Source organism: Mytilus californianus, unplaced genomic scaffold, assembly GCF_021869535.1.
Source record: "Mytilus californianus isolate M0D057914Y unplaced genomic scaffold, xbMytCali1.0.p SCAF_10, whole genome shotgun sequence".
Lineage (NCBI taxonomy): Eukaryota > Metazoa > Mollusca > Bivalvia > Mytilida > Mytilidae > Mytilus > Mytilus californianus.
In genome coordinates, this window is record NW_026262582.1 from 13,562,888 (window position 1) to 13,590,492 (window position 27,605).

At 31.9% G+C, this 27,605-nt stretch overlaps 1 protein-coding gene across 1 annotated transcript; it reads left to right on the forward strand.

Annotated features, from left to right (window-relative positions):
• The first annotated feature begins 7,521 nt into the window (after positions 1-7,521).
• LOC127717646 (uncharacterized) lies at positions 7,522-26,677 on the forward strand. The gene is made up of 5 exons (XM_052223372.1): positions 7,522-7,623; positions 14,360-14,452; positions 15,146-15,277; positions 17,281-17,952; positions 20,811-26,677. The coding sequence occupies exons 2-5, from the start codon at positions 14,366-14,368 to the stop codon at positions 21,120-21,122; spliced, it is 1,203 nt and encodes a 400-aa protein (XP_052079332.1). The 5' UTR covers positions 7,522-7,623; positions 14,360-14,365; the 3' UTR covers positions 21,123-26,677.
• Positions 26,678-27,605: the final 928 nt, after the last annotated feature.

Here is a 27,605-nt window from a genome sequence, read left to right on the forward strand (position 1 = left end):
AAAAACTGAGCAGCACGAACCTCACCAGAAACTGGGGCTGATCTCAGGTGCTCCGGAAGGGTAAGCAGATCCTGCTCTACATGTGGCACCCGTCGTGTTGCTCATGTTAGTACAAACCCGGTGATAATATAAGTCTAATTCGGTAGGTCACATTCGGGGAAAAGGAGATCGACCAAGAGGTAGTAATAGCATACACGGTACCAAATTTACTGAACCAGATGCGCATCGCCACAATTGATGTCTCTTAGTGTTGCTCGAGACCAAATATTTTGATATCCGATACCTAATACAAACTTTTAAGAACTGATCAATAACCAAAACATGAGGCTGAGCTCCCCCCAGTGACAACCATCGTGTTACCATTGTTAAAATACGTTGACAATGCATATCAGGTGACTATGCAACACACATTAGGGGTCTGGTTGGTTTACAGAAAAGAGAATAATGGGTAAAAAGTGCAAAATAATGGGCAATCAATAAAGAATAAAAAACAAGAGTGCACACGCTGAAGTGTCTCGCCTGTCTTACTTATCATTGAATTTATGTTGAAAGTCTGTGACATGAAGGTTTTACTACAAGTATCACATAAACTTAACATTATCAATGTTCTATGAGAATGAGGTCATGGTCAGATGAACCAGGCCAGACAGACATGTACACCTTACAATCATTCCATACACCAAATATAGTTGACCTGTTGCTTATAGTATCTGATAAACTGACAAAATTACGAAAACTTATCATTAAACAATGAACCACGAAAATGAGGTCAAGGTCAGATAATACCTGTCAGACAGACATGTACACATTACAATTGTCCCAAACACCAAACATAGCTAACCTATTGCTATTAGTATTTGGAAAACCAACCAAAACACAAAGACCTAACATTGACCAATGAACCACGAAAATGAGGTCAAGGTCAGATGATACCTGCTAGACCGACATGTACACCTTACATTCATTCCATACACAAAATATAGTTGACCTATTGCTTATAGTACTTGAAATACAGATCAAAACACAAAAACTTAACATTGACCAATGAACCATGAAAGTGAGGTCAAGGTCAGATGATACCTGCCAGACAGACAAGTACACCAAACAATCATTCCATACACCAAATATAGTTGACCTGTTGCTTATAGTACTTGAAAAACAGACCAAACCACAAAAACTTAACATTGACCAATGAACCATGAAAATCATATCCAGAAATCAACGCCACTTTGCTTATTTGAATATTATACTAAAGAAATCGGATACGGGTTACGGAAATTATATTAAAATGATAGGGAATTTAGAAAAAATGTCTGTTTTAACTTTGATTTAAGTGATAGACAGGTTGCCGGGGCAGAAAATAAATATACACAACAATATACACCATTTAAACGAAATATAATGACTGGCGTTGCAAAAATCAAGGTTCCTGAGCTATTTTAAAAATCGAAGCGAGAGGCTTTTAACATTGCAGTATAAAATACAGGCTAAAATGGCTGAAACGTCAAATTTGCAAACTTCGTGTTGAAAATTGGCTAACAAGGTCATTAGAAATACAGGTTGCCGGGGTGAAACTTGAAACTTGAATGTCCAAAGAATAAGAAAGTCCAAACCTTGTATGTGTAGTCGGTGAACTCTAGGTTCCCACGTTAAGTTAAAATGCCTCTATTTCAAGAAGAATAAACTCACGAAAACACGAAAAATTCACTAAATTCGCGTTCATTGTTTTGATTTTGACCGCCTGACAACTTTACGGAAATATCAGAGTGATTATAAACAAGGACTCTGTGACGGGCAACTTATAATATCCGTGTTTTAAAGATTTTAATGATATCAAGCCAGTCCAGTTCAAACTATTATCACGTGGTACAATTCTCATTTACATATTATGAATATTAATTAGCAAAAGTACTACTAATTTCTGGCTATGTAAGGTCAAGGTCAGATGAAACCTGCCAGACTGGCATGTATCCATCACAGTCATTCCATACACCACATATAGTTGACCTACTGCTTATAGTATTTGAGAAACGGACCTAATAACGTAACTTTAACCTTGATCACTGATCCATGAAATGAGGTCGAGGTCAGGTGAACCCTGTCTGACGGACATTTAGACGTTGCAAGGAAACCATATACCAAATATGGTTATCCTATTGCTCATAATACGTGAAAAATTCACATGACAAAAAAACTTAATTTGTTTTTCAAGCAGTTGCTGAACCATGAAAATGAGGTCAATGACATTTGACATATGCCAGACGAAAACTTCGTCACATAAGGTATCTGCATACAAGATATGAAACATCCAGGTCTTCTATCTTCTGAAATATAAAGCTTTAAACAAATAGTTTACGCCGCCGCCGCCGGATAGTAATACCTATGTCTCGCATACTGCGACGAAAGCAGGCGAGACAAAAATAAGCAAAAAAATAAATAGTAGAGAATAACGGTGTGCTTAAATATAAAGATTAGAAAAAAGGACTTAAAAGTTGAATAAAAATAAAGAAATGAAGGACCACCCCTTAATCCAGACCCTCATACAATAGTGTATAGTTTATGTCTTTCGTCTAGCCCTCGGTATTCATAAAAAACAGAAATTCAGTTGAAACAAAACACAATTTTCTAGGACAAAGGATAGATAAGCCTGTTACCAGCAGACAAAACACATTCATGGAAAAACAAAATAGAAGCACGACATATAATACTGAATACTTATTCGTTATAAAATAATACCTTTTTTTTTTAACTTAGGGAACTACCATTTGATTTTTATGGGGGGCTAGGATGAAATTTGAAAAAAAAGGCAGGACAGGAGTTTTGAGTGAAAAAAAGGCAGGATGAGACACTTTGCCCAAAAAAAAGGCAGGATGACAATTTATGTAAAAAAATGTCAGGATAAACTAATAAAAAAAGGCAGGACCGAATAAAGTGAAAAATAAAAAGGCAGGACAGAGATTACAACTAAAAAAAATGCAGGACAAAATTTTTCATCCTAGCCTCTATAAACTAGTTTTGGTTGACTTCGAATGAAATTGTTCAATTTATCCAAAGACATGGCTCATCCATTTGATTTTATATATAATATCCTATTAGTTGACAACAGCAATTTAATTGCTTTAAAAATAAAAACTTACCTTTCGAGTGAATATTTATTCCCAGATTAAAACAGCCTACTTGGTCTTTCATAAATAAATTTACGGTCAACTCGACTTTTAGAAATCGATGAGCCATATCCTTTACATTCTTGTTCATTGCATGTCTCCATATTAATGAAGAAGACGTTCTAAGTTGCAAAACTTGTGTCTGATCCTATTGTCATTTTTTTTGGTCAATAAAAATATGTTTTAAACTGAATACTTAAGGAATAATGACACGGACCATTCTAAAAGAAGAATATTTATTATTCCAATCAAGGGCCCTTGACGGGCAACATAACATGTACACATAAAACAATACATCATGATTTGTAACAGAAAAACATTTTTATATATTAAAATGAAACATTGAAAAGTTCAGACAGATGTTATTATCTTCATTCTATAAAAAAAAAATCACATACATTTAATTCCAGGCAAGATCAGAACATTCTAAAACATTGGAGTACAAACTTTGAACGTACTGCAGATTAAACCACCTTGATCTATTTTGCAACTGGACATAATTTCACATTAATAGATGGCAAAATAATGATAGACTTCATTCGTGTGATTGAGGATGATCGAGGACATAATACATTGAGTAAGTATAATAGTCCCAGAGGTTGATGAACTGGTAGTTAAATGTGGAAAATTGGAAAAATCTTCAAACAGTTCAGTAATAGGAGGTGCATAACTTCTGTGAGGTAATGAAGATTTGTGTTGAAATAAATATAAATTGGCATCAGCTTTTGAAAATTAGACTTTAAATATTTCCCAATGCTGGGGACAAAGAATTAAAAAATGATCAAACAATTCCATCATACCTGGTGCCGATTTTAACTTCAATATGTGTACGGATACGTCCAATCTGTCTTTGAAGTTTAAATGGTCTGGGTTGAAAACTGTATCCAAGAGAAGTCGAAAACAAAAAATATTTGCCGTCTTTTGTAAATTCTGCTGAAAAAATTCCCAAGTTTGACATAATGGGGAAAAATACCTAAAATAATTTAAAATAGCAGGGGCACAATTTCAATATGTGTACTACCCATATGAAGTTTAATTCAGAGATTGGATACTGTACTGACAGTTGATTTTCTCAATATTGGTACTCTATATTGTAAATTGGAATGAAAATTACTGTGAAAAGCTCCCTTGTCTGGGGAAAAAAATCATCAAACAACTTTATAATATTTAGTATGTGTACAACTTCAATATAATTATGTTCAATCTTTCTCTGATTACCTAATCTGTAAGATAAACCATGAAATCATAAGTACCTGAGGATAAAAGCGGATATAAAAAAATTAAACAAAGTAAATAATGAAATAGAATTATAGATGACAGAGATTTTTCAGATACATTTCACAATAAATGTATTGTCATTTATTGACTTTTCCTTAATAATCCCACCCTAGACTAAATGATTTCATAAAAGTCATCTATATAGCAGCTAGCTTACTAGCTACCTAAAATAAATCGTATGTAATCTGGGTGGGTTTTTTTACAGCATGAAAAATTTATTCTATGTAGAGTGGTCATCTAAGCCATCACTACAAAAGTCAAAAAGTCTGAAAAGACCAGTTTTTGTCTGAATTTGCATGAATTTTTACTCGACATTCTTAATTTGTCTGAATAATTTAAAAAAATTCTTGACATAGTATGAATTTGTCTAATAAGGTTCTTAATTTTTCTTGACAAGTGTCTTGACAGTATGAACATTGTCTTAAAATTTCTCGACACTTCCTGTATCATCTGATAAGAGTCTGGATTAGTCTCGACCAATTCTTGACTGTCTTAAATTTGTCTCGATCTGTCTTGACATATTCTTGACATTCTTAATAATGTCTGAATATGTCTCGACATATTCTTGACATTCTAAATAATGTCTGAATATGTCTCGACACATTCTTGACAGTCTTAGATATGTCTTGACACTATCTCAACAGTATAAAATTCGCCTGAAATGTGGACAGACTTATTCAGCACTGTTTATGACATTCTATTGCTGTTGTATACTCCTTTTTATTATGGCTAAACTAAACTTTGAAGAATCAAGGATTAATTTGGTATAGTAAGATACCCTTTTGGTGCAACTAAGTTGGAATACCCCGAATAATCCCCCATGTAGTTTAATTTTGATTTATTTTTATAAAACATTTAAGTAATTGTTTTCACTTGGAATATAAGTCGAAGGTATTGACAAACAGCATTTAGATTTTTGCCGTTCGCAAAACTGCCAGTCAAATTTGCTTTACTAAAATAGGTGTCTTGTATCTCTTTTGGACCCCACAATTCATCTTTTGGGTGTGTGTGGCTAAAAAAAGAGGGGGGGGGGGGGGCTTTCGTTTAGGTCAAAGAATTTGTTCCCATCTTGATTCAAAAACCTTATTTATTTTTTAGAACAACCCAAAAACATTTTTTATTCAAATTTGAGTGTTGAATTTTATAATTTTTTAACAAAAATAAATATTTGTGATAACTCCTTCCTGAAAAAAAAAATGTTTAGATCTATATTATGCATGTCTGTTTGAGAACCATTTCATAAGACCGATGATTTCTATAGAAATCATTGATGGGACCCATTATAAATACATTTTTTTTTATTATTCCTGGAGTAGATAATAATTTTCTTTTAATCTTTGGAATTTATTCAATTTGTTTTTATGTTGAAATAATTAACTTCATAATTTTGATGAAGAAAATCCATTTCAATTCAATTTTTTTTCATCAAAATTATGATTTTCATTTTCATCTATCAACAAACTTTTTAAATTGTAGTGGCATGGTCGGTCAACTGATAAGTTGTATGGCTGATTACAGGTAAAGCAATAACTTCTATTTGACAGTTGCGTGTACTCTGGGGTGTGGAATACCTTAGTTTTATGGGGAACATCCTGTCCATGTGTAATACTTAATATATTCCAACAGATGACATTACACAAATTTTTCTTCTGTTAAATGAATGATTTGTATATCATAATTTGCTATTTATATAAACCACATTTTGGTATAATAATTATTTACCATATCAACATTGAATATTATGAATGTAGAATGAAATATGTCTACAGTATGATTGGTTTGAATCATTTAATTTATAAGATTTAGGAATCAAAATTTGTAATTATTTAAAAACCCACATTGAAATTGTTTTATATCAACACACCCACATTTGAATTATTTTATACTTTAGATTTCATAGCCATATTTGCATTTGTAAAAATATCAGAGACATATATACACATATTTATATATGTCTCTGAAAATATTTATATACCCAATTTTCAATTATTTTACATGCCCAACTTTTATTTTTGTTGTAAAGAAGTGTAACTTGAAACAACAGTATATCATATAAAGAGAAATAAAGATTAAAGTTATATCATGAATATTGGTCATGATTTGTAAAACTCAGACCTGTCAAGTAAATTTAAGACACGATTGAAAATGTTCAGAATATGTCAAGCCATACTGAGAAAAAATAAGAATGTCGAGAATATGTCGAGAAATTTCAAGACAGTATTCAAATGTCAAGAATTTGTCAAGAAATTTTAAGACCATATTCAGAATGTCGAGAATATGTCGAGTAAATTTCATACAAATTTAATATAAATGAGAATTTGTCAAGAAAAATTAAGACACAAGTCATACTTTTGGAGAATGTCGAGTAAAAGTTCATGCAAATTAAGACAAAAACTGGTCTTTTCAGACTTTTAGACTTTTGTAGTGCATTGACTCAATAATGGTCGACAAGCGGTTACATTAAATGTTTCTCATGAAACTGAGCAATGGAGATCATCTACTAGTAATTCAGAATTGATTTTTTCCTTTTGTAATGAAAAAAAAGCGTTGACTGTTCAAAGTAGATTTTAAATCTTTCTTAAATTTTGCTGAAAATACCTAACTCGTACAGTTTTCAATACAAATCTTTAAAATTACACAGAAATTTTCAACACATATTGACTGAATGATTTGTCCAGCTGGTATGATGAAAATGTTTTTACTTGTTTCTCTCCTTTTTTTTCCAAACTTGGCAACTTTAATAAGATATCATTTATAAGATGCGGGTTATCATTATACATTTCTGATAGACTCAAACGGGGTCAATAAATAATAGATTTTATTTTGATTTGATTTTTGGTGTTTTCACGCCACTTTTAAGCACCGCCTTTGAGCTATTTCGTGGCGGCCAGTTTTTATTGGTGGAGGAAGCCGGAGTGCCCGGAAAAAACCACCGACCTTCGATAGGAAAACTGACAATCCTAGTCAAAATAAATCGAATAGAAGTACATAACACAAATAAGACCATGGTTCATCGAATGATTGATTCGCAATCTTTGATTTTAAAGCGTTTAGGTGATGCAGACTATTTTAATAGGGGATTCCCCAATGTTGACAGGAAGCCATTTTAAGCTCAGGTTTAGATTGTTTTCGTTGATAAAATGTAATAAATTCTGTCTTCTGACGAATCTAAGGAAGCAAGGTAAAGCGTTTCCGCAACAATATGCATCTTTTCATTAAACTAATATTTTGATCAATGTGACAACCTGAAAATAGTGCATTATGGACCCAGGTAAACCTGACACCTTATCAATAAATAAACAAATCTCCTTTATTTACAAATAATGTCAGGTGTAATAGCACATAATGGACAATTAAAGCAATAATACCATCTCTCTTAACAAAGTTAATTCACGAGATGGATTACTTGAACTTCAGGCTACTGTTATACTGGTATGAAATTAGGTACCAGTATTGTATTTATTTTTTTTATTTTAATAATTAATAATCATGATATTATTTTTGATAATAAATAATCAGTCTTTGATAAGACCATAAACAAATAATACATGTGTTTCCGCTAACCCTACCTACCCTAATTTTTAGTGCCTACCCTAACACTTTTTATGCCATTTTGGAACAAGCACGGTTAAAGTCAGACTGATTCCCTAGTAGTAGTAGTACATCACTACATGTAGTAACCAGCTAAAAAATGAAAAAATGTTTGAAAATGAAATGATATTGCCTAATTACAGTACGGGTAGAGACTTATTATTATGGATGTCTTAATCCGTCTAGATGTCAGACTGGTCGGACAGTTGTCTCAGTGTAATTACAAATGTAACACCTGCTGTGATATTAACCTGTACAATATCCGAGTGGAAGGTCGTAAATCAATCTGTACCAGCTTGATTAGAATTAAATTTTACCGGTACAGATATTTTCCTACATGTGAACCTCCCGACGGGAGTACAATAATCCCTTTTTCAGGGGTCTCCTCCCGACCTCCAGTTGAAGACAAAAAAATCCCATGTATGAAATATTTCATGAATGAAAAATTTCAGCCCAACATATCTGGTGTAACTGACATTACCTGAAGTTATATTTTACATGTAAATCAATTAACATGCATAATTATATGGCTTCACTTGTAACCTTGGGTGTCAAACATACTGGTAATCAACGATTTTTACCTCAGGCTAACTGCCGTTGTGTAATAAAACTTTGTGTATTTAAAATGAATGTTGGGTTACTTCCCTTGATTTGTCCTGTTTTAAGTTATTTTCCTTTAAATAATGTAAATTTTTAAAAGAATATAAATAAAATATAAATTGAACAAATAATCATAAAAAGATCGTAATTAAATGATTTTAAATGTCTTAGGACAAATAAAAAAATAATAATTTGAAAATTATTTGAGGGATCTATACTTCCTTTCAAGGCTTAAATTGAAATTTATATAATAAATATGAGCCATGATTATCCAGTCAAGGACGTTAAAAACTTCCATTTGTTTGTTGTACAATTTGAATGTGTTACTAATCATGCATTGAAAATCAACTTGCATAAAGATAAAAATAAAAGATCTACTTGCAGATAGATAAGCAAATGTTCTGATTGCAATGAATAATGGTAAAAAAATATGACCTAAAAAATTTAAAGAACATACTAAAAAAGAAGAATGTTAGATTGAACAAGTTGAAAGTTTAAAAAGATAGAGAAAATTTATAAGTACAAGGGTACTATAAACATAATACATTCGGATGGAAAGTTGAAGAAAACACACTTTAACAGACAATTTCTACAGCACACGGTTACATTTACGACAGAATTTATGTCGATTAAAAACCTCCTGATCTGAGTCCTAATCTCCTGACCAAAATTTCCCAAACTCCTGATCTTAGTTTCACAGTTCATCACATGTATGTATTTTAGTATTTATGGAGGATAGATAATAAATGTAAAATATTGTTTTGTATTCAAAGAAAAAATCACAAGAAAAATAAAAATTTAATATCATGAATATGGGATCAACTTTTTTTTAACTTGAAAATGAAAGAAAGACAATTTTTAACAATGTACTGTAAAAATGTGTTGCCAATTATAATAATTGTGTTTGTGCCAATAAACTATTTGTATTTGTGAACCGTAAATATTTCATTTTATTCAAAATTATAACAACCAGGACTGTTTTCAATCCCGTAAATTATACGAGTTTTCGTTGATGGTTACAATATTTCCCCCTTTTAACGTCCTGTTCCTTTATGTTATTAATAGAAACACAATTTTAAGTATAAGGCCAACATATCGTATTTATAAAGTATATAAACAAATTGAATATAGGCATTGTGAATAAACTGTTATTTTCCTTTCGATACCCGTCGGAGCCTCTACGTCTATTCATACCTGTCTATCATTTCTCGCAAGTAAAACAATTTGGTCAGCCAGATCATCCGTGCTTTCTATTTTGACATATATTTCCTGTTAATCTCTTTGAAACAATTGGGTTTTTTTTTACAATATTTATAACGCCGTGATCATCTTTCGATTCCTAGTTTTTATATAAAATAAACTTTTCACATGCACGTCAATATTCTATGACCCAGCATTATTTTAAATTTTGTTTGTTAATAAATATAATGTAAATAACAGATTTGTTGACACTCGTTGTATTATAACAAAGATATTGCCTTTCTATTTCCATGTTTGAAATTTTAATGAAAATCTTGTTTTTTATAAACATATTTTACGAATTGTGTCAATCAATACACGAAGATCAAAGTTTTACACTATTCATGATCAGCCGTCTTTACTTTTGCGTCATATTTCTAGCCATTCAAAAGCTCGTGCAGTCAGTAATTATTGTAAATTGATGTCGGCAGTTTAAATTGTATAATTCCCGAACTTTAAAGGAGGTGTCCGAATAAATTATTTAAATAGGAATCTGGGTGTTGACTGATAAATATTATAAATAAAATAGTTAAAGAAGACTCGTTATCTTCTTCTAGTGTTATTATTTGCGTACTACTTTAGTTATATATCACCAACTTTTGGACAATATTGTTTACAGTAAAAAGTAAATTCACAATTATAAAGAATCACCAAACTACTAGTATACAAGTATTGATCACTGTAATTATTTTTATTTCAGAACCGACCCAACGCAGACTGAAAATTAAATACAAATGTAGCGTTGTCAAACTAAAACGTATGCAGCAGCACTTTGCACATTATTCTGCTAATCAATGGGTTTACGTGGAAAATAAATCAGTAAAACAAAAATAACCTTCCAGAAATAAAAAAGAAAATATTTTAAAAACTGTATGCCAACAAATACGAAAAAGATACATATAAAAAAAAAAAAACCAGGGAACATAAAAAATAATATTTTGAGGAATATAAACAGCATTTGAAATATAAAAAAATAGGCTATTTTTATTAAAACAAAGTTGTCTCCAGTATTTCACCTGTAAAAATATTTTATGTCAAATACATGTACACATGTACGATGTAGAACTAATCAATAAAGTGACTGAGAGGTTTAAATCACAGGTAACCTGCTTCTGAAATCAGTGAAGCGTAATAATCTAGTAGCAGGGATTGAGATGAAAGGACAATTATATTACCGTTCACACCTGGATCTGTTGATTAATGACCAAACTACCTACCATAAAAAAGTCGGATTATTCATTTCCGACATGTCCCAGTCCGTTATTTATAGTAATAAGTCTCTACCCGTACTGTACCTACCCTATTTTTTTTCAGCATGTTAGCAGAAATACATGTATTATTTTTTTGGCCTAAGATATTAATAGGAGACAGGTGTTATATACTTATTGTATGCATGTATAAACATGTAGTGATGTACATGTTATGCAGTGTTATGTATGCATATACTTTTTAAATATTTTATTATGTTTATACTTTAATTTTTGTTTTTATTACCATGATTACCAATCAACGTTATCATTGTCAACAAATACACAGTCAAACATGGCGTCTAAATAATTATGACGTTTTGTAAGGCTATTTTAATTTATTTTATATGACGCCTTCCTACAGCATGTACAGGCTACAGTACCACATGTACCACATCCATGATGATCCCACGTCATCATAAACATGGTAACGCTGAAGCCAATTTTTTTCGTCTGGAGTGTTTTGCTCTCATCTTTGATACCCAATTTTGCCTTGAAATTTTCATTGGCAGCTAGAAATTTTTGAAAATAAATTCTTATCTCTATGTACGCATGTTGATGCAAATTATTTCCAGAAATATCCAAAATTAATGATAACATACAATGTAAGTTCCAATTTAATCCGAGATGTGCAATGACTTACTTAGTTTTTAAAATGGTTTCCTAGATTTCAAAAGATCCTTCACTTTCTGCATGTTCTGAGAGTATAAAATATATTATAATCATACTCTGTAAAATTGGATGGACCTGAAATTTCAGTAACGTTCAATTTTTATTATCTGGAAACAATTTTAAAAACTTAGTACATTGTAGTTCATCACACATCTCAGACATGTCAGATGTAAATGTAACTTAATTATCACTTGAGTTGCAAAACTATCATAGGATCAAAAAATTCTAAGCAACCAATTAGTTCATATGATCTATGCACCACTAAAGAAAACGAAGATGATAAATTTCCATTTAGTGTACATGTGCTCACAACATGCACAAGGAACATGGTACATGTACAATATTGGACATTAATTTAGACTAAGCAATGAGGTGCAAAGTTGATGCTGGACTTATTGATTTTCCTTAAACATGACCATGACGACAGAAATACAAATAACATTATTGTACATCCACATTCATTATTGCACTTAGATAGTTTTATGTTACAGACACAATGACAGACGTCATCATGGAGACCTTCATTTAATTTTAATAGACTCAAAAAACACAGTTAACTTCTGTATTCAGCAGTTAGAACAAATTTTTTAACTAATTAACAACCGTGATCTGTACGGTCCTATAGTTTTTTATGCCCCCGCCGTAGCGGAGGGGGCATTAAGTTTTACCCTTGTCCGTCTGTACGTATGTACGTCCGTCCGTACATCCCGAAATTGATTTCCGTTCTCTAACTTGAGTTTGCCTCAACCAAATGTTATGAAACTTATACACAATGCTAATTACCACAAAACACAGATCAAGTTTGAATTTTGGTGGCGTCACTTTAACCAATCTCTAGAGTTATGCCCCTTTATAAAAGGAAATATTGCAAAATTTTTAGTTTCCGCTCTCTAACTTAAGTTTGCCTCAACCAAATGTTATGAAACTTATACACAATGCTTATTACCACAAAACACAGATCAAGTTTGAATTTTGGTGGTGTCACTTTAACCGATCTAGAGTTCCATGCCCCTTTATAAAAGGAAAAATTGCAAAATTTTTATTTTCTTCTAAATATCAAGTTTATATAATATATTTTTAAAATTGGAGTTATCTTCCTTTGACCATGATTATAGTTGAATCAACTACAATCAATGCAATGTTTAATTTTGACTTCCACTGATAAAACACAGATCAAGTTGAATTTGGGTAGTGTCACTTTAACCATTATTGAGTTATGCCCCTTTATAAATAGAAAGATTGCAAATTTTTTTAGTTTCCATTCTGTAACTGAAGTTTTCCCCAGCCAAACATTATGAAACCTATACACAATATTCATTACCACAAAACTCAGTAAGGATCAAGTACATTTTTTTTGTTTCAGTTCTCTAACTTGAGTTGGCCTCAACCAAATGTTATGAAACTTATACACAATGCTTATTACTACATAATACAGATTAAGTACGAAATTAGGTGGCAACACTTTTACCATTCTTGAGTTATGTCCCTTTATAACCATAAAAATTGCTGAATTTTTTAGTTTGTCTCAACCAAATGTTGTAAAACTTATACACAACCGTTCTAGAGTTATGCGTGTTTACAAATAGAATAATTGCTGAATTTTTAGTTTCTGTTCTCTACTTAAGTTAGCCTCAACCAAATGTTATGAGACTTACACACAATGCTTATTACCACAAAACTCAGATCAAATTCAAATTTGGGTAGCGTCACTTTTACCGTTCTTCAGTTATGTTCCTTTATAACTATATGATATGCAAGCGGGGGCATCATCTGTGTCCACATGTGGACACTATCCACATTTATTTAACTCTGATGTCTCTACGCCATAATAGGCTCTATTGTCCGGAACTGTTAACTATGTTTTAGCCCGCTCTCTCTCTTCGCTCTCCATTGTAAACAAACTTCACTGTGTACATGTGTTAGACTAAATCAGTATTAAACAAGTAACATTCAATTGCAGTTAAGTAATGACTTAATGTCCTTGTGTAGTTTCATCATAACTGGCGCTAAAGCAACTCATGATCAATTTCAGTACTTATACCATTGCCAATTTTAGAAATTTCCAAATGCCTAAGGGATATTACTCTTACTCCAAATTAATTCACCTGTACAAGTAAATGAAAATCACTTAAACATGTAAGCATGAAAAGTATTACCTCTGACTCCAACATGCGCATATGGAACTTAAATAAATTGTATAGACATGATTGAAGAATTGTTTTCCTCAACATGTTGATTCAAAAGTTTTTCATGATGGTAATGATTTTCAATATCCAATCATAACAGTCCAATCTAACCAAAAAATGGTATTTCTACTCAGACATTGCCAGAAGCACAAACACAAAACAGACACTGAGCTTATGTTTTAAAAAGTTCATTCAAAAGATTTTTCATGAAGATAAAAATTAATAATATCATGATTGATTCAACCAAAGCATGGTTTTGCAACTCGCCAGTTAAAATTAAAGCAGACACTGACATGTTAAAAGAACATTCAGATATTTTTTCATTATATTGTGAAAAGAGTACAATGATGTATGTCATAATTTTTTTTAATTTTTTTAATAGTTTAAGATGCCTGTCAATCCAGTTCAACACAGAATGAAAAGAATTTTTCGGAAAATCAGTATTTGTTTTGTTTTCCTGTCCAGAATCAACAATGTGAGTTATTTCCCTTTAACAGATCAATAGAAAATTGTTTTTTCATTCGTTTAATGTTCACACTTCTTCATTTATCAAAAAAATATTTCACTACTCTAAGTTAGTTTGTTTAGACCTCTTGGAATGTTTAAAGTGAATCAAGGGTTCTCATAATACAGAAAAGTATATATAACAGGAGTTGTCTAAAATATTGGATAAACCACCATTTTGATCTCTGATCAAAGTATTTCAATAATGTTTTCGTCTGTGAAGGAACTAATACTAATATGAGCTTAATATAAAAATGAGAAGATGTGGTATTATTGACAATGAGACAACTCTCCACTGAAGACAAAATGACGTAATGTTAACAACTATAGGTCACTGTATATATGACATTTTTGTTTGCTACATGTATGAATTTTTTATAATTCTCATTTATGAAATAACACATTATGGGGTCAACACCTATAGAGGCAAGTTAAAATTTCACTTACATTTCCACTATGCAAAAACATAGATGACAAACCCACCTATAGTTGAGATTTGGAAGTGCCCTCCCTGGGTCCCATGTATGTTTTTATGGAACAGCCCTTTATACATATACATTGGAATTATATTGTTTTGTAAAGTTTTTTACATATACATGATATATGCCCATGTATGCAAGATATAGTTGTATTAACTTTACAAGGCTTGAATGTTCAATTCTAGGGACCAATCAGACCATACCAAACACGTCATGGGAATAATCACCATAGCAACAATGGACATGATGGACACAACAAGCCTACAAGTAATTTTAGAGTGGCCAGTCTCTGCTTCATGTTCCTCAGACGCTTACATGTAAGAATATTGCATTTTGTATAATAATTTCAAGTACCAATTAAGTGAGAGAAAAATCTGGAAAAATAACATTACAGCTGAGACAGATTTACACGACACATTGGATAATTGGCACACACTAGATGTAATCATTGCAAAATTCTTCCATAGTCAATTTGCATGTTATCATGGTTATGACAACCTTTTTATACATGACCGCAAAAAATTTTGCGGATGTATATTGGTATCATGTCGTCGTCCAAAGACATTTGGTTTCTGGACAATAACTTTAGTAAATGTAAACCGAAATCTATGAAATTCAAACACAAAGGTTTATAACCACAAAAGGAAGGTCGGGATTGATTTTGGGGGTTATGGTCCTAACAGTTTAGGAATTTAGGGGCCAAAAAAGGGGCCCAAATAAGCATTTTTGTAGTTTCCAGACAACAACTTTTGTTTGAGTGTATGAATCTCTCTGAAATTATACCACAAGTTTCCATACCACAAAGGGTTGGTTAGGATTGACTCTGGGGGATTATGGCTCAAACCATTTAGGAATTAGGGGCAAAAAATGGGGAAAAACAAGGGTTTCTTGGTTAATGGACAATTAAGACAATTTAAAAGCAGTGTAAGGGAGGTAATCCAAACACATTTAAAGTAAAATGTTGTGTATGATTCGATTACCTCCCTAACACTGCTTGTAAATTATGTATAAAGAAATGTAGATTGTCTTGGCCTTGGGGTGATTTATAGCTGTCAATTTATTTTTTAGAAGTTACTATTAATCTATATTAATTTTAGCCAAATGTCATTTCCTATTTTAAGACTTTTATGATGTATTTAAATTGGTAATTACGGTTGCAAACACCATTAGAAATTTGAATTGGGATTATGACCATATCTTGAGGGAAAGAAATTATTTTTGGAAAAAGGGGAAAGGGGGAGGGAGGTGAAGAAAAAAATTTAGAGGTGGGGGTAAATAGAAAATTGTGGGTGGGGGGGGGAGGACAATTTTTTTTTCATTTCAGATTTCAGAAATTAAGAAGATAATTTCTTCAAATATTTTTTTTTTTTTTACAAAAAAAAGGGCGGGGGGGGGGGAGGGTCAATACGCAACAGCATAGTGTATTGCACAAAAGCAAAAAAAGGGGTAAAAGCTTTATTTCTTTGGGATTGGGGGTTCAATTCGCACAAAAGCACAAAATTGAATATAAATTCAAATCATATGACCAATTCTAAGTTCTAAGTTCTTTGACTACAGTTATTCTGTGTCAGAAACCTATTATGTGTCAAATATTTTATTACAATCCAAATTCAGACCTGTATCAAGCGCGAATATTGTGTCCTTTTTTGCCCCAACTGTTCAGGGTTGGACCTCTGCGGATGTATCCGGCTGCGCTCAGCGAAGCAATTTATTATCTTCTCAAATAGGTTTCTTAAAGTGTGGTGACCAAAAAATGTATATTAGTCCCCATTTTCATATTGGCTATATGTATATGACAACAACTTGTAAGGCAGATATAATTGCATGAATTAAAAAATGTCACTAGGAATTTATGTAGATATACTCATCATATATAACAGGACTAAAATTTTGCACACCATGTGCGCGTTTCATCTAGATCTATAAAGGACTCATCAGTGACGCTCGAATCAAAAAAGTTTAAAAGACCAAATAAAGTATGAAGATGAAGAGCGTTGAGGACCCAAAATTCTGAAAAGTTTTGCCAAATACAGTTATGGTAATCTATTCCTGGGATAAAAATTCCTAAGTATTTCGAAAAATTCAAAGTTTTACAAGCAGTTAATTTATGATTATGACCATATCAATGATAATTCATGGCAACACAGAAGTGCTGACTACTGGCCTGGTGATACACTTGGGTAGAAGTATCATTGTTACATATACATGTATATTAATATTTTTTAACCTTGATGATAGTTTAAGCAGTATTTACATAAACCATAATCATTTAGTTGAAAGTAGACATACTATACATAAAGATAAGATATCTGTTTTACAGGCATTTGAAGACCATTTCCATGCTTGTAACACACAAAACCACAGACCTCTGATGAAAAAGCCAAAACGAAACTTAAGTGCCAGTGGAAAGTGCCCATGTTGTAATCTGAAGACTGATTCCGAGAACGGAGAAGAGCAGACTAAAACCATACTTACCCATTTCTTGAGGGATATCGTTCCAAAATTTTCACGAATTTGTATTGGTCAGAATCCACAAAGCTCATCACAGATTTGGACACCAGACAAAAAACCACAAAAATGGCCAACAAGTCTTGTCTGGAAAGATCCTAACAACACTCCAAAAGACACTTTAGAAGTCTTGCAGAAAAAGATGGACATTTTAATGCAGTTATGTGATATTAAAAAAATTCCACCAGAATATTACCCTGAACTTCAGGCATACAAGGAATATTGTCATGAACTGTCAAACAAGAAGGAATCGGCAGACATTTCCAAACTACAAATCTTACGGCAGCAGCGTAAGAAGTCACATGACCTCGCCCAAGCTTGTCGGAAATTTTCGGAATTCGTTCAGCATCATGGTTTACCAGATAAGTCCCCTTTATTACAGAAAGAAATACAACGCCTGAGTCAAGTTTTACTCGAAGCTAACTCGAACAACAAGTTAGCGTCCCAGTTTGATGAGGTTTATTGTGCTATTGCTAATGCAGAGGTAACTTTTTCTCAAGTATTCAGTTTTTCCCATTTAACAAAAGTTAAAGAGGAAATGACTTCATTCATGTTACAAACATGACAAAAATAACCAGAAAGATAAGTTCTTCATATAAGTCTACATGGCTGACAATCATCAGGAGTGATCATCTTGAAAGACAATTTTCACCAAATTTTTAGCTTTTGCCAATAATTATGGAAATATTCTTATTGCATTGTACAATTTTATGCAAAACTGCCAAGTGAGTGATACAGACTCCTGTAAGCCTCTTGTTTCATAAATTATATTTGACCACCATTTTGATAATGATTGGGTCTTATTAAGGTGTCTCATATATACATGTACATTATAAAAATAAGGAGTTGTGGTATCCACAAAAGTCCAAATGAAGTGGATGTAAGGCCATACGCAACTCTGGGTATTGTATACTAACTTCTTTTAGAGAATTCAATTTGATGAGAGATGAACTTGCTGACTTTTTTAAAACAAATTTAAGGAGGAATAAAATAATAATGCATATATATACTATTACATGTATTATATTCAGGCAATTGCAAACAATACACATTGACAGGAGTTTATGGTTACAGTAGCAGCAGCTATTGTTAATAAAGTTTTTATGCCCCCGCTGTAGCAGTGGGGGGCATTAAGTTTTACCCTTGTCCGTCTGTACATACGTCCCAAAATTGGTTTCTGTTCCCTAACTTGAGTTTTCCTCAACCAAATGTTATGAAACTTATACACAATGCTTATTACCACAAAACACAGATCAAGTTTGAATTTTGGTGGCATCACTTTAACCGTTCTTGAGTTATGCCCCTTTATAAATGGAAAAATTGCAAAAAAATTTATTTCCGTTCTCTAACTTAAGTTTGCCTCAACCAAATGTTATGAAACTTATACACAATGCTTATTACCACAAAACACATATCAAGTTTGAATTTTGGTGGCGTCACTTTAACCTTTCTAGAGTTATGCCCCTTTATGAATGGAAAAATTGCAAAATTTTTAGTTTCCGTTCTATAACTTAAGTTTGCCTCAACCAAATGTTATGAAACTTATACACAATGCTTATTACCACAAAACACAGATCAAGTTTGAATTTTAGTGAATCAACTACAATCAATGCTTTATACAATGCAATGTTTAATTTTGACTTCCACTGATAAAACACAGGTCAAGTTGAATTTGGGTAGTGTCACTTTAACCATTATTGAGTTATGCCCCTTTATAAATCGAACGATTGCATAATTTTTAGTTTCCATTCTGTAACTTAAGTTTGCCCCAACCAAACATTATGAAACATATACACAATATTCATCAGTCACGTCTCAGTCATTACAACTGAACGGACGTGCTGGGTCAGCTCTCCTTTACCCGCTATCTTCGATGAGGGTTTATTGTTAGATGGATCAACGACTTACTACTTTCGATGACAGAAACCAATCCAACGCTGTACAGACTACGTTAGGCTATAATCCGCGTAGGGCTAGTTCCCGCGTCAACATACACTCCAAAACCCATTATGGATGGGGGAGTGGTATGCCGAGTGACGTCCGAGGGCTGTATCCTAGGTGTTAGATGATGGACCACCATTTCACTGTCTCACGACTTTGGTCCTGATAATGCTTCCTGTCATCGTTAATACTACGTCCGAGACTCATCTACCAGTACTCCATCATCGAGGTTAGCGGGCTGCCAGCTTGACCAATCTGGCCCTGAAAACAGCCGTTGTGAAGACATAACATCGAAATAGTCAACAAAAGTAAAACCAAAACAACTCACAAAACCAAGATGGCGGCCTACCAAAATGGCGTCCTCCACCTGTCCCTGACCGATGGCACAAAATTATTTAAACGCTCACCAAACGCCTTCAGGCACCGAGCCGACCGTGCGAGGGATGTATATCCAGTCAAGGTCGTTAAAAACTTCCATTTGCTTGACAATATTCATTACCACAAAACTAAGATCAAGTACAAATTTTTTGTTTCTGTTTTCTAACTTAAGTTTGCCTCAACCAAATGTTATGAAACTTATACACAATGCTTATTACTACATAATACAGATTATGTAAAAAAAATTGGGGGCGACACTTTTACCATTCTTGAGTTATGTCCCTTTATAAACATAAAAATTGCTGAATTTTTTGTTTCTGTTCTCTAACTTTAGTTAGTCTCAACCAAATGTTATAAAACTTATACACAATCGTTCTAGAGTTATGCGTGTTTACAAATAGAAAAATTAGATCAAGTTCAAATTTGGGTAGCATCACTTTTACCGTTCTTTAGTTATGTCCCTTTATAACTATATGATATGCAAGCGGGGGTATCATCTGTGTCCACATGTGGACACTATCCACATTTATTTTTTTAAGGTTTTAGAAAGATAGATTTCACCACTGCAACAAGTGTGTTACGATATTTCTCCACTCGAGACAGTTAAATTTTAATATTTAAAGGGCTAGGCTTGCCGAGCTTTTTAAATAATTAAAATTTAACTGTTGAGAGTGGAGAAATATTGTAATACACGAGTTATAGTGGTGGAATCTGTTTCTCTAATGATTTTTATCCTTCCTTTTGAAAGATTTGCAGAAAGTTGTGTTCTTTATACATGTATGTGATGTCATCAGGCATGGTCGCCTTTTTGCATGACGTCACAATAAGAAATTCAGTAGAAACCAAGAAAATTTGACGTCATAATTAAATTTTGACCAATAATTTGCCGAGAACAGATATTTCACTAGTGAGGAGAAATATTTTTCTCACACTGATCAAGAAATGTGAAAATAGCTAAAAAATTAGAGAAATCAATAAAACATGTCTTTTAAGAGAGTTTTAAACAGAATGCTTATTTTTCAGGGAACAGAAAAGCCCCCTGAAGAGTTTATGGCACAATTTGCTTCATCTTCGCAGACTTACACTGCAGGAGATATCTTTATGGCAACTTCAACAGGAAGTTTCCGTCGTGACAACTCCTACAGTTACTTAACCAATAGTCAGGGATCAGAATTCCAGGATATCTTTTATGCCAGAAGGCCTTGTGAGAAGAGAGTGTTTGCAGATACTACCCAGAATTCCAATTTTGTGTACAACCCATTGGGGGGTAAGAGACTTAAAGCTTGCTCTCAAAGTATCTTAGAGAATGGTTTCGCAGGAAGTGGATTTTTTTGACAAAGGGATTTTATGCTTGTGTTTTCTTGAGAAAAAATTCCATCTGCAAATTTATTGTTCGATTTTTTATATATAATGTATTTATAGATTGTATTTATTGTTGAAAAACAGGTTTTTAAACCAGGGTAATTTATTTCAAATTAGGATAATTCGTTGAAGTTGCACATGTGTGTGCTAATATGAAATAAAGGCTTAAAAGAATAAGTTTCACCTTTTTTTGAGGAGTTTTTAAAAAAATACAGAAAAATAAAATTGTGCAACCTTCACAATAACCCATAAGGTTAATAGACCAGGCGTTTCAAAATTTCAATTATCTGATGAAAAGTTTTTCAGCATTTTGACGAAAGATGTTAATTAATAAGAATGTTTGTATTAAGTTTTTTTTTTTTAAAGTTTTTACAGTTTTTGATAGAAATAATTTATATGATACTTGAAAGGATAAGCATTTGGCTTTTGTATTTAAAGCCTTCAAGGACCTATCAACTATAAAGCATTAATCGGCTTTTGTATAAAACTGTGCATATTTTACACAAAATGAAAGCATATAAATTTTAGTTATATATCATGAATGCAACTCACAAATTCATCATGTTTATCATGTTTATGAAACTGCTTAATTTAGGAAGATTTTCTGCAGAAATTTTTGAAAAAAAAAAACAGAAATTTTATTTAAAAGTTTTCAATTCGAGAAAATTTAATTTAGAGATATTCTCTGCTAAATTCTAGTATGACAACATTTTCATATATTATGTATTTTTTTGCAATTGATAATGTCTGGTACAGAAAAATAATTGAAAATTAAAGGTACATCTGTTTGCTTTTTTATTTTCCCTTTTACTTTACCAAATATAGGAAAACAAGTTAACATACCGGTACTTAATATAAAATGTTCATGGTTTTGATTACTAAATTATAATTGATAATTTCTGGAATAGGTTGACAGTTTTATTACAATATTAGGTAGTTTTGCATTAGGAAAAGTCTAAAGGCATATCTTTTAGAGAATACAAATGCATATACAACTGTATGCCACGTAATAAATATTATTGCATAATTGTTTCTTTTATAACTTTACAAAAGTACTTAAAATGGTATTTTTAACATATCAGTGTTAAATTGTTAAACATTATAATTTACGTGTATTCAATTTTGTTCAGATTGCTGAATGATCATGATGAAAATCAAATTTTAAGAGAAGGTTTGTTTCAAAAATAAGTCATTCTTGATGTAAGAGTTACTCTTTAAAAAGCTTTCTCTTTATTATTTCAATGAGAAGAAAAAACACAAATCTATGCCCTATCATTGAATGAAAATGGTGTGTTGTTGGATTGCTGTCTCATTGATGTACATACTCTAGATCTCTTTTTGTTCATAGTAAAACAAAAAAATGAAGTTGAAATTCTCTTAAAATACATTTAAACAGAATTTTCCTAACATCTTAAATATATTCATACAAACCAGTGAACAATTTCCTTCAAATTTTTCTTTGAAAATAAAAATAGGCATGTTGTATGTTTTTTTTACTCAATGCAAAGTTTGAATCCAATTATTTGTAACGGGAGAACACAACAAAGTAGAATCAAAATTAGTTGTTTTATTGGTGCGACACTTATCTGACAGTTGAAATATTTTTAATTTATTATACTTATGTATAAAACATCTGTGTTTCGTATTTGTGTATGCTTATTGGGGCATAAGTTATGACAACAGGTCATGTGACTGACATGACTGATTACAAACACTGTTGCCTTACAATTTACTACAAATAATTATTGAATTTATACATGACTAATGAATGCTGATATTTGTCAGGGCTATTCCATTAATATAGACTAGGAAGGTACGTCCAAAATCCGCACACAACAAACATACTTTTGTCGTGTAATTTTGCATGAACATCAAAGGGACATACTGTGGATTCATTTATTTTTTCGTGGAATGATGAAAAAAGTAGTTTCATGGATATTTGATTTTGTGGTTTTGTCAAAATCTGAAGCCTATACATGCTATAGTAAGTTTGTATTTTGTTGAACATTTAAATTCTTAGTTTACCTGTGCCCAGGAAATTCATGGAAATTGGTATCCCAAGAATAATAATGGTAAATGACCCATGTACCCATGTCCAAATTTAAAACTACCCTTCATTACCTTCCACAACTATTTTAATGGAATAGCCTTCAGTAGGGTTGAGAGTAACATATGGGGTTTAACAGTATCATAGTTTTACAATGTTACACCACAGTAGGATTGTTGCCTTCTTATGTAAGGCGTGTTTTGTACTTGATCCATATAGAAAACAAATTCTGATTTTGCCAGTAGTATTTTTTATGACCTAAGCTGTAGTGTAATATATTAAATAACATTAGAACTCCTCCAATAAGGTCAAGGCTAGTGGATTGTACAGTGAAACATTTCTTAGTAAACCTTAAGGAAACTGAAGTTTCTGTCTAAAGTGAACTTTTGCATTACAACATGCAGTGAAAATTTCATATTTAAAAGTGTACTTCTTAAATGAACATTAAAAGGGATTGCTTAAGATGAGTTTCACTGTAATGAATATTTATCTCTACTTTGTACATAAAATACACTGATATATTGCTTAACTAATGGACTGTTACACCCCTTAATACATAACAAATTTAGATAGGTTAGGACTGTTCTGTTTTATCCTATTATGATAGGAAAACTGTTTGACTTGAAGCTATAGATGTTTCTGTTAACATTCTCAAATTTACCAAGGCAATATTTCATTAAGTGTAAGGCTAACAATTTCTTTTTTCGAATTTATCTCAATGGACAAGTATAAATTCAAACACAACCTTTTCTAAAGAGTATTGTCATTATTTGTCAACTGTGTTGCTCAACCTGCTCAAGCTGTAATTTTCCTAAAAATTAGGGTAAAATTGAACAGTCTGATATTTTTTTCTCTACTTTGTACATAAAATTCACAGATAGTACATAGTAAAACACACATTTTTACACTTTTTTACATTTGCTGTATATAATGAATCATGTATTGTGTGAACCACCACAATATTGATGTTGTTGTAAATCCCCAAGGGTGGACAGGGTGATAAGACAATGCTGGGTGATATTACAATTATTTGACTTCTCATTGTGTACTGCATTATCTCCCTTGATCAACCCAATTATTCTAATTTCATTTTTCCCATACTTACAGTAGTTATTTTATTTTATTTTTTATTATTCTAAGAAAATAAAACCATACAATTTATTCTAAAAAAAGGTTTTCTTTGTGAAGTTTGAGGCTGAATAAGAAACTATGTGTGTTAAGGGTCTTCCAACAAAGTTGAAAATTGAACTGAGATCCAAAACAATTATGGCAATTTCTTTACACTGCTACATGTATATTATTCTACCAAATATATATATGCTACATGAAATTGTATTTTGATAATCTATTTTCTCTTAGGTATGGAAGACACTACCATCTTGTATTTTCTTTTCCTGTTTGATTGATGATTTATTGGTGTTTGCTTACACCACTTCAGTGCCTGTTTTGATTAAAGACAGATAACATATAAATACATATATATGTTTAAGATTTTTTGTGAACCCTGTCTCACCATTTTTATTTGTTGCTCAAATTCTTAAACATTCTACAAAACATGACAGTGCTACGTTTGCAGTGCTACGTGTGCAGTGCTACAAATAAGTTTTGCATAATAATGTGGTGCAATTTGAATTAAGGATGTTCAATCCTCTTGTTTTTTAATTTTTGCCAGATATTCGGAATCCTCTGGTTTTTATCGATGTAGTGCCATTAAAAAAAATTCCCCACTAACCCCTTATTTTCTTTTCATAATATATTTACACATAGTTTAAAAAGCCATATTTGGAGATGCTATAAAATACTTGTTTTTTTTTCATAATTTTTAAAAGGAAAAGGGTGCCAATGCTAAATGTATGAAAAGTCTAGAGAGGATTATTTCCAGCCAAATTTTCAAAGGCGTATATCTCGAAAAATAAGCACACAGACCCTTATTTTTTTTTCTGCTTTTTTAGTTCCTTTATTTATATACTATCAATTTACAACAGTCTTTTAAAAAGCTTGTTATTTTGAAACAGAGTAGCGAACATCCATAAGCAATCTTTTAGTGAAATATTAGCTACTAATTCTGGTATTAGAGCTAGAATCATTTGACACCTTCTTTGTATGGCTTTCAAATATTATAAAGTAATGTATATTTCTAAAAAATGTTCTCAGCATATTTTTGAACTTCCATTTCGAAGTCTTAATTTCAAAGGATTCGTAAACTCATAGATATGCAAGTGCAAATTGTATAACTCAATTTAACAATAAAGTAAGTTAACTCATGTTAACTTAATTGAAACTGATTTTGTAAAGTGTACAGGACATGAAATGAAAATGGAAAACAAAACAACATAAACAAATTTAAATTTAATTGATAAGTAAACTTAACAAATGCAAATCGTGTTTTATGCAAATTTCATCCAGAGTACTTTTAATCTTACATGGTGTAATCCTAGGAAGATTAAATTTTGTATTAAGTTCACACTGCTGAAGTGTTTAAAATGTGAGTTTCAAAACACAGTGCAGGCTCACTGCAGAATTATCATGCAACAGATATAATCAGATATTGGAATTGCTGAATAGCTAAAATATTATGCATAATTGTATGACCATATCTACTTACTGAAACTCTGTTGTATTGTAATGTATTTGTTCAGAACTGGAATTTTTTAATTTTTTAAATGACCTGTTTGAAATACAGATCCCTTGGTCACGCTATGCTTACAAGGCTCTAATTACAATGCTTGTTTCTACTTTTGTTTTTAAGACCTTTCGGGATCCTGTGGTTTAGTAATTATGTTACTGTCTTGGAGACAAAAATTTCATTGACTAATGCCGTAGTAATTCATACAGAAAGTGAACTGTGTTGTCAGGTCTTTGTAAACAAATTGTGGACACAGGATCTATAATTCAATCAGATTAGACCCCCAAAAAAATGTTTACGCATGAAACTAAAAGTATAATATCAAGCATCCTAAGAAAACCAGAACTTATTCTACTGCATTCCATTTGTAATGACTTCTGTGTCAGTTGGAACAAATTCCTACCATTTTGAGTATTTTGTAACAAGAGATTTGATTGGTTGATTCACATGTTTGTAATGCTTCCTTTGTACCTTTGAAAAATATTTTTTGCCTTTCAGAAAATTATAATTCATGATTGATATTAACATCAAAACATACATTATTGTTCCAATTGACTGACAATGATTCAGTAAAACCACAAATGAAGTCAACTTATGATTCTATTTATGTTTATTTGATAATTCTAGTGGAAATGATTTAAAATTTGTAAATGGTCCAGTCCATTGAAAATAATTAATTCACAGGTGACTAATTTACAGTATATACATGTAGAAGCAATCTTGTTTTGTCTTGTGTTTTTAATTGATTTGGTTGTATTACCATTATTTATTTTAATTTATTTAATGTTATTTTTTTTTGTCAAGAAAGAAATAATTGTATTGATAAATCATTGCTATTAAAATAATGAGAATTCAGAGATGTTCAAATTCATTACTCCCAATCTTCTGAGACTGATCTCAAGTTTGTGTTTGTTAATCACATGACCAAAACCACCAGTTAAAGTCTGTAGTGTCATATCTTTTCTGGTTTGACGTTGAAAAAATAAAGATGGCAGCATTGGCTATCTAGCTTGAAAAACGTATTATTGGTTGATCTGGATTCTGTCTCATCACAACTTAAAGAAAGCCTTGGGTGGTTCTTATTCATTGTATTGAAAAGTAAAATAACAAAAATACCGAACTCCAAGGAAAATTAAAAACGGAAAGTCCCTTATCAAATGGCAAAATCTAAAGCTCAAACAGAAAACAACTGTCATATTCCTGACTAGGTACAGGCATTTCTTTATGTAGAAAATTGTGGATTAAACCTGGTTTTATGTCTAGCTAAACCCCCTCACTTGTATGACAGTCACATAGAATTCCATTATATTGACAACTTTGACTTCATGTTCATATACTTTGTATTGACATAAATTTACACTTTTGTCTGCCAGAACCACCCTAAGAATTCGAACATCTCTATAAATAAAACGAGACTAAATATTAATTATAGTCCCAGATATGCTGCAAATTCAAAAGTTTTGGCAATGATTTTATTATTGGAAGGATAGTCACACAGAAAAATCTGGCTTATTTAAATTTTGATTTGATTTTTGGTGTTTTAAATCCACTTTTAAGAGCATGAAATATTTGCCACTGGACATTAAGCAACCAACAATCAATCAATCAATCAATCCACTTTTAAGCACCGCTTTTGGGCTATTTCGTGGCGGCCAGTTTTTATTGGTAGAGGAAGCCGGAGTGACCGGAGAAAACCACTGACCTTCGATAGGAAAACTGACAATACTAGTCAATTAAGATTTGAGTCAAGTGCACCCGCACGAGCGGGGTTCGAACTCACAAC

Coding starts and splice junctions, on each gene's coding strand:
- LOC127717646 (XM_052223372.1), top strand. CDS start 14,366: ATGCCTGTCAATCCAGTTCAACACAGAATGAAAAGAATTTTTCGGAAA. Junction 15,278..17,280: donor TGTTCCTCAGACGCTTACAT/GTAAGAATATTG, acceptor TCTGTTTTACAG/GCATTTGAAGACCATTTCCA. Junction 17,953..20,810: donor GTGCTATTGCTAATGCAGAG/GTAACTTTTTCT, acceptor CTTATTTTTCAG/GGAACAGAAAAGCCCCCTGA.